General features: G+C 36.9%; 1 protein-coding gene across 4 annotated transcripts in view; it reads right to left on the bottom strand.

The window, feature by feature from the left end:
* CFTR (CF transmembrane conductance regulator) overlaps window positions 1-21,232 on the bottom strand; it is a 194,486-nt gene that overhangs the window by 90,882 nt on the left and 82,372 nt on the right. For all 4 annotated transcript variants that reach the window (XR_008372866.1, XM_053553531.1, XM_053553532.1 and 1 more), the window contains exons 12-13: window positions 3,502-3,596; window positions 1,231-1,317 (exon numbers count right to left, since the gene is read on the bottom strand). Coding sequence is in view for 3 of the 4 variants with exons in the window: in XM_053553531.1 (XP_053409506.1) it covers window positions 1,231-1,317; window positions 3,502-3,596 (182 nt within the window). In the remaining variant the exon portion in view is untranslated. The remainder of the gene's footprint in view (window positions 1-1,230; window positions 1,318-3,501; window positions 3,597-21,232) is intronic.

The raw sequence follows: 21,232 nt of genomic DNA, 5'->3' as shown, positions 1-21,232 counted from the left end.
TGTAAAATGGAGTGTTAACAGACCTACAGTGAAATTAAATTTCTGAGTTCAAGTAGATACTTGACTTTGAGCAAATATTTACCCTCTGGGTCCTGGTTTACTTATATAGAAAATTGGGAAACTGATTGATGATAGTTAAGGTCTCTAGAGGTCTATGTTTTCCACATGTCTGTTAAATGTCAGAGCTTTCTTGTTATTTTTTTATTATTAATAATTTCCTTTTACATTTTAGGTTGACCACCATTTAGTTCTCAGAAGCTTATATTAAGACTAACATGATTTGTTAAAACAAAAACAAAACTACTACAGCTGAGAACTGGATAATAAATTTGATCCCCCTTTAATAAAATTTTCCTCTAGTCTAGAAATAAATCCCGAGTAGAACCATCTAAGGCATATCAGCATTTTTTAGGTATTAAAACATATATTGAATAGAAAGAGGCATCATTCTAGATGATACTCTAACATACTAATATAACTATGTAAACATAGCAAAGTTTATGTTGCTAAGAAGTTACTTATCACAGTCATAGGTTTATAAAAAATGGCATCTTGGGTATTAAATGTAACCAAATTCTAGGAAAGATGTTTCTAGGAATAACATAGTAATTTCATACAGACATATGTATATATCCTTAATGCTTAAAATCTTTATTTCCAGGAGACTATAATGACTAGTCTGCTAATAAACTATAGTCAATGAAATAATTTCAAAATCAAGTCATTTCACTAACTATTCCTCTTAGGAAACTCACAGGCATTGAGCCCTATTGACAGCTCCAAGAAAATGTTCTTCTTGAGCACTGCTGAGGTAGACAAGTCATCTCTGCATTCACCTGCATTAAACCATTTAGCACACGCAATTCTGTAAGAAGTTTACTACATGAAGAGAAGATAGAATATAATACTAACACAAAAAGTTATAAAACTTGAGTATAATAACCAATTACAATAATATCCATCACAAGGCAACAAGACTGTCATAAACTAACTTTTATGATTGTTATAAAAGTATAGCATGAGGTGGCCAGGAAAGGTTTGAATGGAAGTGACCTTGAATCTTGGCCTTGATGGGCAGATCTGATTTGAGTAAGGACCATGTTATATTCTGCTATACTGAATCCCAACAATGGTAGAATGTTTCCCAAGAGGTAATATGCAGGCTGTGATGGTACAGTCACTCCTGCTCATCTTTTAGCATGAGAATTATAAGTTATTCAAAGAGCATACCTTTCAAATATTTCTTTTTCTGTTAAAACATCTAGGTATCCAAAAGGAGAGTCTAAAAGGTACAAGTCAGCATCTTTATATACTGCTCTAAAAAGAAAATGGAAATTAAATTAGAATCCCTCACTTCTTGCTGTGTCATTTAATGTAGATTTTTTAAAACGGCTCACTGCATGCCTTACAGAATTGTCACCACATCTATACTGCGTCCATCACCCTTATACTCAACACAGTAAAGAAACAGTACCATTGGAAATGTCTTTTAATAGTGTAGATGATTTTAAATGAGAAATAAAGAAGTAAGTTGTGAGTGATTTTTATGGCTTTTCCCAGTACTCCAAGAACTGCCAACGTGGTTTTGCTAATTATAAGAGGCATAAACTAACCAAAGTACAAATTGGATTGCACTATATCATACACTTTAAAATATTACTTTAAGAAAAAAGAAAAGAAAAGAAAAACTTTTAACAACAGTCTCTATTTAGTACCAAGCACCCTGCTATGTGCAGAGAATACAACAGCACAAATTATACAGTCCTACCCTCCACGATCCTGCAGTTGGTAAGGAAACAAAGAAGGAAACAGACTATCTCAAACTGTAAAATGCCAGAGACAGCGAATAAACTGCAGCATGTATGTGAAAATATTTTTTAAATGTCTTTCAAAAAATGAGATCATTTCTTCACATTTAAATGTTTCAGGTCTGATTGCTGGAAAACCTATCCCTTTCCCAACCTCACAGGATTCTGTATTTATGTATGTACTTTTGTTAGAAAGAAAACCACATTCAATTAGCACATAATTAAGAGAAGTAATTTTAAAAACCAGAAATAGGAAAAAGTCCAAGTAAAGCCTAAAAGATCGCTTATAGGGGAAATTATTTTTGAAGACAACTTGCGTCAGCTAGGATAAAGGACCCCATCAAAATGTACCCCCAAGGTCTTTTCGCCCCTGCCCTTAGTTCTCTCTCTCTCCCGCATCCAGGACCAGTTTCTTATGAAATTAGAAATTTCATCCCAAATTGGACAACACACTACACATTCCAATGAAAATGGAAATTGACAATTATTTTCTGTAGTACCTCTAGCCATGTACATCTTACAGTAAAACCAAATCTTAAATGGATAAACAAACTCAATCCTATGCTGGATGTCTAGAAGCTGTACACTATATCTTATCTAAATATGAAATGGAATACTTAAGATACGTCTTCACTTTGGCACACAGAATAATCAAGTTCTATTTAACCATTATCGTGTTTGTGAATTATCCATATCTACTGAATTATTATTTCACAGTGTATCCTCAAGATTAAGGCCTGGTTTAGTGCATACGATCAAAAGGACCTAGGTTCAAACTGTACCCCTACCGCTTCCTTGTATGGCTTTTGGCAAGTTAACATCTAACAGCCTCAAGTGTCTTATCTCTTCTGCAAGGTGAGGAGAACAATCCTTACTGTGCAGGGTTGTGTGGGGAATGAGTTTTACACACACACTCCTAGAACGGGAAATTCAGATGCTCAGTGCGTGCTATTCTGTTTCAGTTCTTGGAAGCAGGAGAAAGGAAAGGAATCAATGAGTCAACTGATTCCTTGTTAACAACTTTGGCAACAAAGTGAGAAGAATTTTGTTCAATAAAATTTGAAGGACATTTGACATCCCACGTCATCAATACTTTTTTAAAGGAAAAGTTACAGTTTAATCTTTAACTCTCTTTTGCATCATTTAACTATATGTGCTTCTATTTGACAGCTTCTGTTTGGACAAGAGTGTCTCTACCAAGGCACCCCCTACTCCTCCCACATGAGATGCTCTTGTCCTACTAATTCTACCTTAAAGATTACAGACTTTAAGCCAAGTGACATTATTTGTCTTCCTGTTTTGTCACAAAAATCATTTTGCTGAAAATTTGAAAATGTATGTTTATCTGATCAGCAGGGCCATGAGCAGGGGAAGAGGGGAAGCGTATACAATGGAATTAATAGAAATTTACATCCTTGTACTACGCAGAATCCCAGAGTTTTCTATGTTGTGGAAACCACACACGCCATAAAACAAACAATCACACACACTTTGGAAAAGCCATCATCTTCATCAAGTCTGGATGCTACAGCATTATCTACAGTTCCTAAAGGTGATTCTTACCTCACTAGCAACAAAACCCTAGGCATTTTCCAATCCCAGAAACAGAATGTCAAACAGAGCAATGTGGATAACTTTTCACATACATGATATCTACACCAAACGCCCCCTGGAATACTAACCCGTTACTCACCTCGCTAAAGAAATCCTTGCTCGCTGACCTCCACTCAGTGTGATTCCGCCTTCTCCAAGAACTATGTTGTCTTTCTCTGCAAACTTGGAGATATCCTATTATCAAAAAACAGACGATTGGAGAGGAACTTTTAGTATGTTGAATCTGAATTTGAGAGGTACAGCTTCCTTTAAAAGTAATCATAGTCACACCATTGCTTTAACCACAGGTCACAGTTTGAACATTGCTTCTCAATTATTTCAAACGCAATTTATTTAGCTAGTTGAACATTGCTGAAATTTCAAATGTCAATTTTTCTTTGATCAGCTGTACATTTTTCTTGGATCTTTAAAATGTCATTCATGATCATTAAATAAAATTTGTAAAATATCAAGAAGTAAAACATATTTACAAGTGGATGCATTCGCATAGGTGCACTACTTTCCTGGTATTTCAATTCACTCTTTTAAAAGGAAATCTCCAAAAATTAATAAACATTCTAATAAGAGAAACTGAAAGAACACTATTCACAGCCCTGCAGTCTTTCAGCATCTTCTCTGGACTGCCTGAGTGCAAGGCGGTTCCTTTCCATCCTTCTCCCACCCACCCTCCCACCCAGCACAGCTTTCTCCCTCCTCTGTCCTCAACAGCTCACTCCTGTGTCCTTTTCCTGCTGGAGGACACGAGACTGCAGAGCTGAGACTGGATGCAGGGGCTTGACGACTGCCTGCAGGCATAGAAGTAAACAATGTTCAGGCAAAACCACAGGCAAGATCCGGCCTCAACTGGCTATCAGCTATCTCACTTTACATGAATCTTGGCTAATTACAACACCATTTACATTGTGATTTTAAAATTTCTCTCCCCATCCCCGCTCCTGTGAAATCACTATGAGATTTCCAAGATAATCATATAAAGCATACAAATGGCAGGGAACCCAATTCTAGGAATTACTACCCACATTCTGAGTAAAAGCCAATCCTTCAGCCTTGAATATTCCTCACACCAATTAGTAAGACTTCAAAAGACCAAAAACCATTTCCTCCTGGTGCAGCTGCCGTTTTCCAGCCTGCCTCTCTCTTTCCCATCAGTGTTTACTTTTGTTTTTTCACTTAAAAAAAAAATAATAATAATAACGCTGTTGCTTGTCTGGCTTCCCTGGTGTGTCCTGAAATTCTTTCCTTCCAATGATTGCCAAGAACCTGTAAAAACCTCCACTTGGAGGCTGCTAACATTCCCATCCACCCTGCCTGTCCTGTCATCCTTTCTCCCAGTTAATGAACATCTCTGTGGCCACAACCACTGCAGGCATCGTGGAAGAACCTTAGACTGTATAAGAAATAGTTCTTGATTCCCAGGCATTGAAAGTCTAATTCAGGAGGTAAACCATAATCCTAGAGAGTGCTAAATACCATCCAAAATTCAATTAACCCTTTTTAAATTGGATATAAAACAGTACACAATTAATCGACAAATTAATTGCACTTATAGCAGAAGCATCCATAGAATAGATATAAAACACAAGAGGCTTTCTAGAAGAGATAGGGTTGACCTGAGAACTGAAGAATAAGAAAAGTAAAGATAAGAAGTAAAGGTAAGGAATAATCTCTCTTTAGTTCAAAAATAAAGCTCTCCGTCTTTCCTCTCCCCACCCCCATTTATGTAGACTTTTCTTTTTGTTTCTCCTTCCTCCTCTCTCTCCTTCCTTCTCTCACCCTCTACTGAAAATTATCTTCTATGCTCTTCCTTTTTCTTTCAGAATCCAGAAATAAACCACCACCTTGCTGTGTTAAATGGTTACTCCTGTGACTCATTTGTTTCTTTCATTTACCATAGGAACTTGAGACACAAAACTCCAAATTCACAAAGTACATAAAGTTTACACTACGAATTATTGAGCAGCTCCTATAGCCTGGAAACATGCCAGCCACTGCCCCCAGGGAACTGCTACAGTCAACACTCTGTCCTAGGGTTACCAAGGGCTGACATGTTGGAGAGACAGGGCAGGATTCAGAACACTGTGCTGATCAGGCACAGGGGGGCGGGGGCGGGAATTCAACGCAGACAGGTGGCTGAGACCCAGAAGCGCTGCACGCAGGGAGGACCTCCGTGTTTATCAGACACATGCAACCATACGGTTCATTTCTTTCTACCTGGACTAAGTGGTCATTCCTTCATTCCACTCATGAACCACAGACCTAGGGTTCCAGACAAAAAACAAGCACTACAGATAAATTTCACACACCAGAGTCTGAAATCTTCAGCCTTGCTAAAGGATTACTTCCATGTTTAAGCCTTTACCATCTGTTTTATATATCCGTCCGTCCCCTGTACCTGTTTTACAGTCATTAGTGGGTGGCGCCTATGGCTCAAGGAGTAGGGCACCGGTCCCATATGCCGGAGGTGGCGGGTTCAAACCCAGCCCTGGCCAAAAAAAAAGAAATTACAGTCATTAGTAAGACAGCTCACAGAATTATTTCTTTTGCCCTGCCCGTATTTTCTTTCTCCTAATCACATTCTCTTTTTAAAAACTAAATCCTTTGGAGGAAAAGAAAAGAAAACAATTTTCCTTATATGAATAGACTGAGTTCAGACTCTTGTTAAAGAGATAGGTTTTCTAATATGTTATTAAAAAACTAGAGGTTGCTGAAAGTATTAGTTTTCCTTTTTATTTTCAAATTTGAATTCAACATTGTATTAGTTAAATCAATTGAAATTTTGAAATAGTTTTTAAATTTAAAATATCAGTAGTTATCTGCATATTATGATTATGACACAGTTAACTTTAGGGAATGGATTATAGATTTAGAGGGTGCACAATCCTGGTCCACTGCAGGCATTTAACAAAAAGATTTACAGAGTGAAGGAAGAGAGAAGGAGGGAAGAGAAGTCAGTCAAATATTAAGTTACAAAGAAAGAGGTTCATATAAGAAGAGAAAGAAGAAAAGAATACAGAGGAGAGAGAAAAATGGAAAGGAGAAGCTGGCATCTGTAAATAACAAAAACAAGAAAGAAGATACTGGCAGAATAGAAGAGATAAGAAAGGTCAAGAGAAAGACAGGAAATAGAAGATAAGGAACCACAGTGTCCACCTTAATGAGTACCCCAACTGGGGCCGGCACCCGGGCTCAGCCTGGAATCCCAGCACTCCGGGAGGCCGAGGTGGGTGGATTGTCTGACCTCATAGGTTGGAGACCAGCCTGAGCCAGAGTGAGACTTCGTCTCTAAAAATAACCAGAAGTTGTGGCGAGCACCTTGTAGTCCCAGCTACTTGGGAGGCTGAGACAAGAGAATCGCTTGAGCCCAAGAGCTTGAGGTTGCTGTGAGCTGTGACACCATGGCACTGTACTGAGAGCGACAAAGTGAGACTCTGTCTCAATAAACAAATAAATAAATATCCCTACTAAATATAAATGCCCAAAGATTACAAACATAATTTTGTTACATCCATTTTCTCAAGACAGAATAAACAGGTTGATTCAACCACATTTCTCTCTTAGAAGTCTGTAATATTTATATTTTAAATCAGTCAAATAAAGAGGAGGGGGGAGAAGGAAAATATGCTCTTCCTTCTTTCCCACATGAATAGAGTGAAATAAAATATTAGAGAAAGAAATTCTAAAATCATGTGAGCTCAGTCTTTGCACGGTTAGATCAAACAGATCAAACGTCAAATTCCTCCAAAGAGGAGCAGAAACAGTGTTCCCAACAGTCCTGTCACGCTTCAAATCCTAACTGAAGTTAGCTGAGAAAAAGGAAAAAATGCTTAAGGTGGTGAAGGATTCAGAGAAGGAAATGCTAGATGACTTCTTGGTACTGTGTAACTCTGCTTCGAATATAACCAAAGGCTACTCTGATTGCTCATTTTCAGGGCAATATTCATCTTGGACACCTATAATAGTGTGCTTTGGCCCAGTGCCTGGTGTTTTCAGCACTCGCAGTAAGCCATGCCTGCATCCCAGGAGAGCCCCAGGCCTGCCTGGGGAGATGGCTGCCTCACTCTCCTTCCTGGCCCCAGTGGAGAAGGAAAGGAATCTCTCAGTGTGAAACCTGTCCCGCATGGAGCCAGCTTCCAGCTGTGTGCATGCTGGGATAATGCCGCAGAGGACTGCATCCGAGTGTCCTTGCTCCTCAGTCACCAGTGAGTTGAAATCTGAATTACACCCGTGAAACCCATTGTGAGGGCTATCAGACGTCACATACACTGTGCTTGTAGTAGTTGCTCAATAAGTAACAAAGCTAGAATACTGAACCGGATAACATGAGACCCAGAATTTGAACCTCATTGACATGTATTTGTGATTTTATTGAATGTACATATATTTGAATAAAGTTCATATTTTTAAGATGCTAAATTTTATTAAAATCATGATCTTTCCATTAATTCAGATCTTACTTCAGAACTATGAAACCCTGAGAAAAGAAATAGCAGAAGACATTAACAAATGGAAGAAAATACCACGTTCATGGCTCAGAAGAATCAACATTGTTAAAAATGTTTATGCTACCCAAAGCTATCTACAGCTTCAATGCAATCCCCACGAAAGCATCAATGTCATACTTTGAAGAACTTGAAAAAATAGTACTTCATTTTCTTATGGAACCAGAGAAAACCCCGAATAGCCAATACAATTTTCAGAAGTAACAAATCTGGAAGCATCATTTTAGCAGACTTCAGGTTACACTACCAGTCAACAGTGATCAAAACAGCAAGGTACTGGGCACAAAAAGAGAGATGTAGATCTATGGAATAGAATAGAGAATATAGAGGTCAACTTACCACATTTAGCCATTTGATCTTTGATAAACCAAACAAAAGCATGCACCGGAGAAAAGAATCCCTATTTAATAAATGGTGCTGGGAGGGGTTTTAGCCACATGTAGAAGACTGAAACTAAACCAACATCTCTCCCCATTGACAAAAATTGACTCTTGCTAGAGAAAATATTTAAATTTAAGACATGAAACAATAAAAATTCTAGAAGAGAGTGTGGGGAAATGCTTGGCAATATTGGCCTGGGAAAAGATTTTAGGAAGACATCCCTGGCAATTACAGCAACATCAAAAATAAGTAAATGGGATTTGATCAAGCTAAAAAGCTTCTGCACAGCTAAGGGTATCACAACTAAAGCAAACAGACAGCCTTTGGAATGGGAGATTTTGCATGTTACAAATCTGACAAAGGCCAGATAGAATCTACAGAGAACTCAAATTAACAATAAGATTAATCAAAAGAGCAAACCCCATTTATAAGAGGGCAAGTGACATGAACAGAATCATCTCTGTAGATGACAGACAAAAATGGCCAACAAATGCATGAAAAAGTGCTCATCATCCCTAATCATGAGAGAAATACAAATCAAAACCACTTTGAGTTATCAACTAACCCCAATAAGATTAGCCCACACCACAAAGTTCCAAATCTGTGGATGTTGGCATGAATGTGGAGAGAAGGGAATACTTTTACACTGCTGGTGGGATTGCAAACTAATACAACTTTTATGGAAAGAAGTATAGAGAATTTTTAAAGAGCTAAAAGTTGACCTTCCAATTGATCTCACGATTCCATTACTAGGTATCTACTCAGAACAAAAATCATTTTACCACAAAGACATTTGCACCAGAATGTTTACTGCAGCTCAATTCACAATTGTCAAGTCATGGAAACAATCCAAATGCCCACCAACCCATGAATGGAGTAACAAACTGTGGTATATGTATACCATGGAGTATTATTCAACCATAAGAAAAGATGGAGACTTTGCATCTCTTATGTTTACCTGGATGGAGTTGGAACACATTCTTCTTAGTAAAATATCTCAAGAATGGAAAAAGAAATACCCAGTGTACTCAATACTAATATTAAACCAATACATAAACAATTACACACCCACACAAATGATAAAACATAAGTATAGTCTAGCAAGGAGGAGGGAGTAGAGGGAGAAGGGTAGAAGGGAGGGTGATTGAGGAGATTTCACCTAATGTGCACAATGTGAGGGTATTCAGCATGCCCCCTGGGTGAAGGGCTCAACTACAACTTGAACTTTACCTTAAAATTGAAAATAATTTAACCTAAACATTTGTACCATCATATTATTTTGAAATTAAAAAAAAAAAAATCCACAGAAGTAGATGCTCGCAGTTCAAACCTGTGTTGTTAAAGAATCAACTACACAATGATGAGGCTGTATACACTTGTATATATTCTTGAATTTACATACCTACATGTGCACGCACATGTGTATATATGCATATACACATATGTTTATGTACGTGTGTATACTATGTATACAGATATACGCACATATGCATGTATTCCCTATCACCTACTATTACGGTTCTAAGACAGAGTATCCTGCATAAGTAAAAGGGGATGGTGATTTTCTTTCTGAATGAAGTTACCACTTCTTATCACAAACATAAAACATATGTGGAAGATACAGAGTTCTTAAGGATTCAGTTTTACCACTTTCTGAAGATTTATCCTCTTCAATCCTGTTACATGACATAATAACAGTCAATCATCGAAAACAGAGTATCCTGCACAAGTAAAAGAGGATGTGATTTTCTTTCTGTACTTTACCACTTCTTATCTTATTACAAAAGTAAAATGTGCAGAAGATATAGAATTTAGAAGAATTTAGTTGTCCCACTTTCTAAAGATTTATCCTCTTCAATCCTGTTACATAACGTAACAGTGACTCATCGATAATGCTTATTAATGATTAATAATGTCCCATGACCCTAAAATATGTAAATGCCCATTCTTTTGTAAGTTGATAAAGCATAGCTTGGTTGAAGTGTAACTTTAAAGACAGTAAACTCTCTGATCCACTTTATTTTAAACAATTCAAGTTGTTCATTCATTCATGCTGATCATGTCACACCCCACTTAAATTAAAACAACAGAAAACATATATATTGGATCCAGGTACACTCCAAAATAAAGTCCAAACTTGTGCACACAAGACTTTTCCCAGCTTCCCTATTCAGACTTCAGCCCAGCACTCCCCTATAGTCACCTTACCCTGTAGCCACACTGAAGTTTTATAGTTCTCCAAACTTACCTACCTTTTTCCATCATTCTATGCTCTGTGTCTCCTGTTTGTCCTGTCTAAAATGCCTGTCCTCTACTTCTTCATCTGACAAAGTCCTTCAAGATCAATATAACTTTAATTTCCTCTGTAAAGTCTCTGATGGCTTCCCTGACAGCCATGCCTTTCTGTTCCTTGTGTCATCCATTTTCTTCTTGTCCTTACACATCTCTACCCTCAAAGACTGTGAGGTTCTCAAAAGCAAAGGGAGGACTTTGATTTGGGAGACAGAACAGGCTTAAATTATTGTAGGTGTGTATGTTCCAAGCAGTGAATGAAGTATTTTAGGTAACACAGAGATGATTAAGAGATAGCGTCTGATTTCAAGAGGCTACAATCTAGTGGAGAAACAGAGGACAACTTAACCAAGGAGCTGCCTTGAGCTGAGCTTTGGCTTCAGGCCTGGGAGATCCTCGGTGTCTTCCCCTGCCCAGCCTCCCTGATCCTGGCCCTCACGTGTGTTTATGGCCAGCTGAGATATTATGATGCCTCATCAGGGGAGATTCTCTGACTCTGCATAATAAACCAAGTTAAATAATAAAGTTATTATTGTTTTAAAGTAGACACAAATAGATGATAGAATAAATGCAGTTGTCCTCATCTCCCTGCAGATGCCAACATCCATGAATGCTCAAGTTCCTTATACATTTACAAAATGGCATAATATTTGCATACCATCTATACATATCCCCCATATGCTTTAAGTCATCCCTAAGATTACTTATAATACCTAATAAAATATAAAAGTTATGTACATAGCTGTGATACTGTATTGTTTAGGGAATAATGACAAAAATGTATATATATGTTCAAAATAGATGCTTTTTTTCTGGGGTATTTTCAATGCATATTAGTAGAATCCATGGATGCAAAACTCTTAGATGTAAAGGGCCAACAGTATTCCATAAACAAACCCATGAATAAATCAGAACCTACCAGTATATGGTGCCCCATGATCGCATTAATGTACACAGCTATGATTTAATAAAAAAATAAAATAAAAATAAATCAGAACCTAGTATAATGGTATTAAAAGGACAATTTGTAGAAAGAAAGAGAGACTACTCAAAAAATTATCTTGAGACAAATGGCTTTCCATATGGAAAACAAACTATATTCCTAACTCACATTATCTATAAAAATTAATTCAAATTATCTGTAGAATGAAATTTTAAAACTATTGAGAATATAGAAGAATATATTTATGGTTTGTGTTAGAAAGGATGTCTTAAAAATAAAAAAGTACAGGGTGGCACTTGTGGCTCAAAGGAGTAGGGTGCTGGCCCCATATGCCGGAGGTGGCGGGTTCAAACCCAGCCCCAGCCAAAAGCTGCAAAAAAAATAAAAATAAAAAAGTACAAGCCCTAAAGGACAGTATGTATAAAATCAACCACATGAAAATTAAAAGACTCTCTACAACAAAAGACACCACACTGAAGGATGGTAATGCGATATGGATAACAGTGTTAGTTCAAGTCCTCTAAGTTGGAGTTGCAGGAGCCAAAACGGTATTAAATATGCAAGGATTTCATTAGAAGAAATACCTATAGGAAATAGGGAGGAAGGCAGGAAGGGGAAAGGTTGTGATACCTCAATGCAAATTCAGTCTCTGAGTGAAGAAGTTGTTAGCAAAGTCCCCTAAACTGTGAAGTCTAAGGAAGGTTTAGCAAAATCATTTGTGAGCTGAAACTCAGCTAATAAAGAAATCTCATGCCTCCCAAATACGTATCTGCTTTAGTATCCCCTCTATACTCATTCATTCATAGAGAAAGAGAAGTCTCAAGACAAACTCAGGAAAGTGTTTTAATACATAGCAACTTCAATTATATTCCCTGTAGTGATGGTCTGTAAGGCACATCTCACGGCTACCACAATAACTTACCAAAAACAAAACAAAACAAAATTGTCAAAGGATATTAAATCAGAATGATTAACAAACATGAAAATATGTGTCATTTCACAAGTAACCAGGGAACTGCAAATTAGAGCAATGGAGGTAGAATAACAGACATTCTGATGTACAGAACAATGGAAAAAATAAAACTGTCTGCCAAAAACAAGAGCCTTCAAATATACATGGAAGTGGGAACTCTCATAAACAGCTGACAGGACTGTAAATTGGTACAGCTAAAACCACCTTAAAGTGCAATTTGAATGTATCTAGTGAAATTTTAAAATGTGCACATACAACCTGTGACCTTGCAATTCAACTGTTAGATATATAAACCAGAAAACTCTTGCCTATGTACAAAGGAGAAATACTCAAAGATTTTCATTGCAATATTGAGTAAAATTCTGGAACCATCTAAATGTTCATTAGCAGCAGAAAAAATAAATGAAATGTGACCCATTAATAGTGCAATACAGCAGGTAAAAAAAGAATGAAGTAGATTTCTACATATCAAGCCAGCATAGCTACCTTGTTTCCCCGAAAATAAGGCATCTCCGAAAATAAGACCTACTTACAGGAAAGATAAGACGTCCCCTGAAAATAAGACCTAGCACATCTTTGGGAGCACACCTTAAAATAAGACACTGTCTTATTTTCGGGGAAACAGGGTAGATTCCAAAAAGGTAACAGGAGCTAAGAAGGCAAGTTGAAGAATAATATGTATAAAGTATACCATTTATATAAATTTTAAAGCTACACAAAACTACTAAACATTGTTCATCAATAACCACAAGTATGTATGGGTATAAATTCATTTAAATGGACCGGAAACATTCATATCACATTCATAATAGCGACTGCCTGAAGCTTGAGGTTTTGTGAAAGAATGATTGTGAGAAGGATTGGTGAGAGTCCTACTGAGAATTTGTCCAAGACCCAAACAATGCAGTTAAGAATATAGGGATGTTGTCACACAAAAGTTTCCTGTCCAGAATAGACGCTACTGATAGAAATTATCTTTAGAAAGTATGAGAATAAAAGATTCCTGTGTCTGAAAATCTTGATGTTCTAAGCCAATATAATTGGCCTCCTTTTCTGGGCTGAAATCATGTATGAAGAGAAATGTGTACATTTTGATAACTTTAACAAGTATCTCAGGGATCATAATTACTACGAAGCTTCTGAGATCAAAATGAAACAAAATTGAGTGAGTAGGTAAATTGAGGAGAATTGTGATTAAGCCCCTTATTCTAAAACCAAATACATTAGTAATACCCATATCCTGCTATTAATGTGAGTGCCTGTTGTGATTACCAAGTTTATTGCTCATGTGTAGATTTCTTTGTGTTTGGCTTTCTCTATTTGATTTAACATAAAGCACTTTGTTTTGTATGCACTGTTGAACATTTATCTTTGCTAACTACTAAGGGCACTCAAATCTGGCAATATATTTATCTTAAGGGTGTTGGTTTTCACCGTAGATTTTCCCTTCTGTGAAAGTTTAATCTAAAAAGAGTTATGGTACTTGGTGCTATCATGAGGTTTTAACAAGCTACATGAGAGCATGTACTGCTCAGAGAGCCTTATACACAGAGACAAATTCCATTCTCTTCTTATCCTGCACAATCCCTTGGGGCCCCTCCAAGTCATCTGCAAAAATTGTTGGGGAAAATCATTAATTGGAATTATGACATTGGATATGATTAGACCTCTGACATAAAAATTAACTATGGAGATTTAAATAAAAACAATCTTAGTCTTAAATCAAATACAAAGTTTTTAATATTGCATTCAATTAATTCTTTTGTTGAAAAAGACCCTGGAAACCCTCTCTTTCAAACCCTCCTCCACTGCCATTTCAATTTCAATTTTTAATAATTTTCTCAGCATGATTTATTTATGGAGAAAATCAAATATCTGTAGCTCTAGCTCTTTGTCTGTGGTCCTTGGACCAATTATGAGAACCACCTGGGAGCTTATTAAAAAATATTGGATCTACTGTTACTTACTCAGGAGAATTCGGACAGAGCCCATAAATCTATCTATTGGCATTTTAGCTCGTGATTACTATACCTATTAGTGTTTGAGCTGCTCATCTAGATACTTGTTCTTCTGGTTGACTTCCTTTACAACATGCTGGTCCGAAAGGCAATGTCAACTTCAAAGGATTCTGTGCATACAACACATTAGGTCTGTTTGAGGTTGTAAAGCACTTGAAAAATACTGAGATAAAGAGTACTGGAGAGGGTCAAAGTAATACTATAATAAGTGTGCAATAAAGATTAGCTTGTTTTATTATTAAGGAATATATAACACCCTCAACGTGATACATGCACTTTTCACATAAATGTTTAATTTTTTTAAAGCAACTTAACTTCCTCACCTTCGCATCACTCAACTGGACCAAATAAACAGTGTTAAGGAGGAATTGCTAATATTAAGCTCATTAACTCTGACTGGCACACACAACAGGGCAATGATACAAAGTGTAGGGTGATAGAGAACTTTTTAAAGAAAGGGCAGAGTACTACATTTAATGGTTCTGTGTAATTTTGCAATATTTACTGAGAACATTTGAGCTTCCTGTGACTTTGTAGATAGGAAAATAACCATAAACCTTGTTTTATGGCTGGCTTATCACTCTTTGGAACAACCTCGACAATATGGATGCCTGTGGTAAGGGAGGCTGGTGAGAAACTTGGGTTAAAGAAACATGAACTTCAGAGGTAATGCCATTCAATAAAGTATGTCTTTGTGAATCATTGGGTGGGTAATCCATAGTTTCTAGTATTTAATAATTACTAAGCAATTGTATTGAGATTAATGCTCAAGGAAAATGGGAAAGGGGCGCAGAAAATCTGTGTGGGGAAAGCAGAGGGAATGGTTGGAGAGCGTGAGAGAATGTAGGACAGCCAAAAAGTAATAGAGAGATAAAGAATGAAATAACATTTTTGTACATAGCTATTGAACATGTGAACATGTATTTAAGGGTGCTGTAGCTCTATGTGACATATATCAACAGAGGTAAATTTCCACAGCAGAAACCGGACACTAATAAATTTATAAATTACACTTGAGGTTCTATTTATTAGAAAACAGACTGTGTGGACCTAAGGCAAATATGATTCCAAATAGCTATATATATAAATATTGGCTAAAGATTCATCTCTGTTAGAAAACATGAGAAGTAAGAACTTTGAATCAACTTAAATGAAAAAGATTTTCCTTCAGTGATAGTTATGAAATTTAGAGCAGAAAACTCATATTACACCATAATATGATAGATTTTATAGTCTCTTCGTCCTCAATATTAAGCTCTTGTTTAACATTCAGTTATACATAGTATATGTATGAACTTGTGAGTATATATGTAACTCTGTTGATACCCCTAAGCCTCTTTAGATTTTACTTCTGTAGGGGCGTAGGCCTGTTTTTGTAATGGAAAACTAATAACTCAAGCATTTGCAAAAGAACAGCTGCAGAGTGCAGTGACTTGAGGTGTTTTGGTAAGTGTCCCTAATGAGATGAAGTTAGAAAAGATACTTGAAACAAAGAATCTTATTCGTCTTAATCTGCCTCTACCTTAGACTCATTTAACCATAGATTTCTGGAACCAAAATTATAAAATCTCTCAAATGACCTGTAAAAACCTAGTTTCTGAAAGCTCTCTAGATGATTTTGACTTAATTGGTCTAAGAAATCGGCTCTTAGGAGCTGCGAATTCCTTAACTATCTCCTCTAGATTTGCCCACCCAAAATGCCGAGACAAAGCCACTCCCTGACAAAGAACTCTTTTCTCAGTACTTCACTTCATCGGTACCTTACATGTCATCTTGAACCTGATCCTGCTGGATTTCCTGACATGTTTTCCAGGTCCTTTGCAACTAAGTCTCCTGCTTTGTAATTCAGTACCTTAGGAAATGGGCTCCATCCCTACCCACACTTACCTCTGAAGTTCCTACCTCACCCTTATTCTCTCAAGAGCTGACTTTGGAACATGAATTATTCAACTTCCTCTGAACAGACTTTCCACCCTGTGCTGACTGCGCATCTACCTGGACTCCCACAGTTTAAATTTGAGGTTATGATGCAAGAAGAGATTTTGCCCAAAGGCAGAGGGAAAAAGGAGAAGATAATTTGAAACAAGATCTGGAAAGAAATCTCCTGACTTATTTAAATGTTAAGTGTTTTAGAATGAGCAATCATCCTAAGATCCATCTATTTATGATTATGGTAGCTTGAAGGCATTTGTATGAAAATAAATATCCTGCAAACATTTTTCAAAATTATGTCATGGAATTCCCTATGCCATTAGTTCATTAATCATTGTTATTATAATCTCCCATACAAATGGCAAATTTATAGTCTTCATGGTTTAGTAATCCAATATAATCATAGTGAAATTATCTAGCTAAACTCAGCAAAGTTCAAAGGACAAGTAATTAGACTATAAGGCAGAATTTATTTTCTAATATGCAACACTAACAGGGCACGGCGAAAAGGTGAGTACGGAAGGTTTGGATGCTGTCACTGGTCCCAACAATTATGAGACATTTGATCTCGAACAAGTCTTAAGTTTTCACCCATTTTTCTTTATAGTGGGAACAACAATATTTTATAAACTTCTAACTGCAGTATCTTCATCACGCCCCTCCAGGTTAGGTATTGACACTACATGAATCTTCCTAACATATTGTTTTGGTTATGGCATTTCCCCAACAAAGAAAAGCAACTGCAGAGGACACCGTAGACCCAATTGCTTTCCTCCCAGGGTACTTTCCTGTGCTCCCAGGGCTACAAGACCAGGCTTCCCAAACTCCTCTGCAGCTAAAGTGCTGTATGAGAATTGCATTTCACCAGGGATAGAGAACATGAAAGTAAAATGAAGACCTTTTGTCTTGCTACCTCTTTTTTTGTTTTGTCTCTTGTTTATTTTCCTGGGAAATAGGAAGACAGATACCATCATCTTCATTAGGGAGATGACTCTATAATAAAGTGACAAGTACTACACTGGAAATGTAAACAAAAATAAATGGCAGCACAGATGAAGGAGTAGTTAGGATGCCAGGAGAGAGAATGAAGAAGTCCAGGAAAGCAGCTTTCCTGTCACTCTATCACTTTCTTTTATTTTTACTGTACTTAATACTAAAAAAAAAAGTGTTATTGATTTTTTTCTTACCTATTTAGAACCTGTCCTCTCTAAGTAGAATGTAAGCTACATGAGAGTAGCAACTGTCTTTTTTGAGTGTGTTTTGTTTTTGAATAAACATTTTATCAAAGGTGATAAATGGATCACAAACATGGACATGAAAAGATTTCAACAACATTAGCTGTGAGGGAAATGCAAATTTAAACCACTAGTCATTTATTACAGTGCCTAAAATTTTTGAATAGATTTGACTATTCCCAGTGTTAGCAAGGATGTAGAGCAAGTGGGACTCCTACACATTGCTTGTGCAGGGTAAGCTGGTACAATACTTTGGAACACAGTTTGATTGATTCTTTTTTTAATTATTATTATTTCAAAATATTATGGGGGTACAAGTGTTTCTAGTTACCTGGATCACTTCCGAAGCTGTCTTGTTTATCACTGTGTCCTTGGTTTCTAGAATAATGGTTGACACACAGTAGTAGCTCAATAAATAATTTGGAATGAATGACTGCATATGAAGTCCCTCAACTTCCTATCACACTCTAACTCAATGCTTGCATCCCAAACATCTTCTCTTTATTCATCTTACATCATCAAAAGAGGGTATACTTCACTGAGTCTCATCCTCCAAACATATTTCATGGCTTCTGTCTCCTTGTGCTGGAAGACGTCCTTTTTCTCTTCTGTACTGAATATGCCACGGCTCTCTCTCCTTGGGCTCCCTTCTTATTATTTAGGCATCACCATTGTTGTTTTAATTTACTTTTCTTTACTTATGAGTCAGATTGAGCACTTTTTACATGCTAAATAGCTTTGAAAATTTTAATGAATTGTCTGTTTATATACTTTGCCCATTTCTCACTACTGGGCATTTTTTCCTTATTGATTTGTACAAGTTTTTGTAAAATCAAGGAAATTGATGTAATGGGTTCTTATGAATCTTATTTGATGTCGCCAAAGCAGATGTGATTATTAAGTAATCCCTATCACTTGAAACATGTTCTTTGCTTCCGTTTGCGACATCATACGCTCCCGATTTCTTCTCTCCTGGCCCTTAGTCTCCACGCTGGTCTCCCTCACAGGCCCCCTTTTCTCTGTTTACCTTCCCAAGTTTTGATCCCCCTTAGCAATCTGTCCTCGGTTCAGTCCTCTTTCACTGGACTCTCCTTTGGTGACTCCTGTGATGTCATTTACTCCTGAGGACTCCCTGCTGTCTGTCTCTAGCCCAAACATTTCTCTCAATCTCTAGACCCAGACAAGTCTCCTGGAAAGTTCCCTTTGGAAATGGAGCACATTGTTTTCACTTCACCATCCTGCTCTAGAAAATGGCACCACTATACACCCAACTGCCCAAGAGAGAAAGTTGGCATGGGGAGGGGAGAAGAATAGGGAGACATTACTCAAATGGTACAAATCTCAGTTAGACAGTATGAGTAAGTTCTGGAGAGCACCTGCACAGCGTGCTGACTACAGGTAACAGCACAATCAATGAGAACGTATTCTACACATCAAAACTGCTAAGAGAGTCGATCTTACTGTTCTTGATATCCTCTCCCCATTCATAGCTCTTTCTTTTCCAGACCCCAGCTTTACGGCACTACCTATTACTCCCCAAGTGCATAGTGCTGTCTTGGGTCCAGCTCATTTCATTCTGCACCCTGGCCACACAGCTCCCTGATTTCAATATTCTCTTTTGGTTCCAGGCCTTTACAGACTGTTCTCTTTCTGGAATGTTCTCAGATGACTCCTACTTATCCATCATCTCTCAGCTTAAATGTCCCTTCCTCTAAGAGAACCTCCCCTGACCTTTTAAAACATGTTTAAGTGGTACTTCTCTAAATGCACAAAAGGACTATATATTAATGAATGTCATAGAACTTATTAAACTGCACTGGTTTTTACTTGTTCAACTTCTCCACTAGAATGAAAGTCCTTTGAGGACAGGGATTATGTGTTGGTCATCCATACATCTCAACAGTTGGTGTAGTTTCTAGTTAAAAGTTTATACTCATAAATATTTACTAAATTAATATATATAGATTATATATAATATACACATTATATATATAATTACACATAATGTATATATGTATATTATATATATATATATATATATATATTCCCCCAAATATCTGTAAGTCATAAATTCATCACAGGCAGAAATCCTTGATACACTTGCAGGTGGCAAGTATATTAAGCACCTAACACAGGGCTGTGTCCATAGTAGGAGCTCAACAAATATTTGTTGAAATCAATTTTTTTTAATTTTTCCATTTGAATCAAGGGTAACTAAACCTTATAAATGAAAAGTAGGTATTATAGACTTGATTCTGAAGGGCAATAATGGGAATACAATCTGCTTATTCAAGGGCTATTTTATCTGGAGAATACTTGCCCTCAAGTTTTAGAAACTCCAGTGTTTCCTGCCTCTGAAGGTCTTTGTGATTATTTCTCTATGACTCTAGTCAGAAATCTAGTGAGATGTCCAGAACAGATGTTGAAATTTAGCCAGAGATTTCTGAGGTCCTTTCTATGGCTAACGTTCTATTAAAAAAATAAGTGTAAGACCTTTTTTTTTTTTTTTTTTTCTTATTTTCAGCACAGATAGGCTCTTACTCTTGCTCAGGCTGGTCTCAAATTCCTCAGCACAAGTAATACACCTGCCTCAGCCTCCCCAGAGGGTCCAGGATTATAGGCGTGACCCATCATACTAGCCATTTCTTGATCATACATTATACATCTCTTCAATATGGAAAATTATATGGGCACCAAGTCTAGAATCCCAGTTCTTTAAGACGGTTGAAACATCAGGTGTACGTATCATACGATATAGCTTTTACCATTGGAAAACTTAATGATTTTTTATGATGTGTTTTAAATATGAAGGCCTGGCTAAAGTGTCTTAGTTTCATTATTCACAAGATAGCTTGGTCCCAGACAGTTATGACTAGATTCATACTGTCCCGTTGACTTACCCAAATCCTACTGGGGGTGGGGGCAAGGAGACTCAGGGCTATTTCGGTTTTAGAAATATAAAAACTCTCATTTGTTATGCTAGTAATTACTTCTAGAAGTGTGATCTTAACTCCTAAGACCTAGCACACACTTTGGGAGTTCAGCATATTTTCCCTTTGACTGCAAAGATGCCACTCGCTAAGTGGAAAGTGAGGATTCAATAACTAGTTCATATATTTTCTGTCCACAGATGTTACCTAGTATTTATTTTTAAGTTCCAGGGATCAATGAAATAAAATGGAAGTTTAGTCCATAAAATGCTATAGCATTCCTCTTTGCTCTGGTTCAATAGATTTATTTTAAAGGTTCTTGCTAAATAAGTGTCAGGGCTTTCAAACTTAATTATCCATCAATAGAAAACTGTAGGTTGTTCAAGGTATAATCATTTAGTGAGGTTTTCTGGTTTAAGAGACATAGTTGGTTGTCTTTCAAAATAACTGTTCTGTCCGTTATATCTTTGCTGCTACTGAATGTAAATGTCAGTTACTATGTCACCTTTTTCTTTTCAGGTCTCACCACTAAACATTCATGAATTCTCCTACAGTGGTGGATTGGCCTTCCAAAGGTTACACTTCAGGTTCTTACAGATTCATTTGA

The sequence above is a fragment of the Nycticebus coucang genome, chromosome 11 (genome assembly GCF_027406575.1).
Source record: "Nycticebus coucang isolate mNycCou1 chromosome 11, mNycCou1.pri, whole genome shotgun sequence".
NCBI lineage: Eukaryota > Metazoa > Chordata > Mammalia > Primates > Lorisidae > Nycticebus > Nycticebus coucang.
Note: the sequence above shows the minus strand (reverse complement) of the source record. Positions and strands in the feature narration are given on the sequence as shown.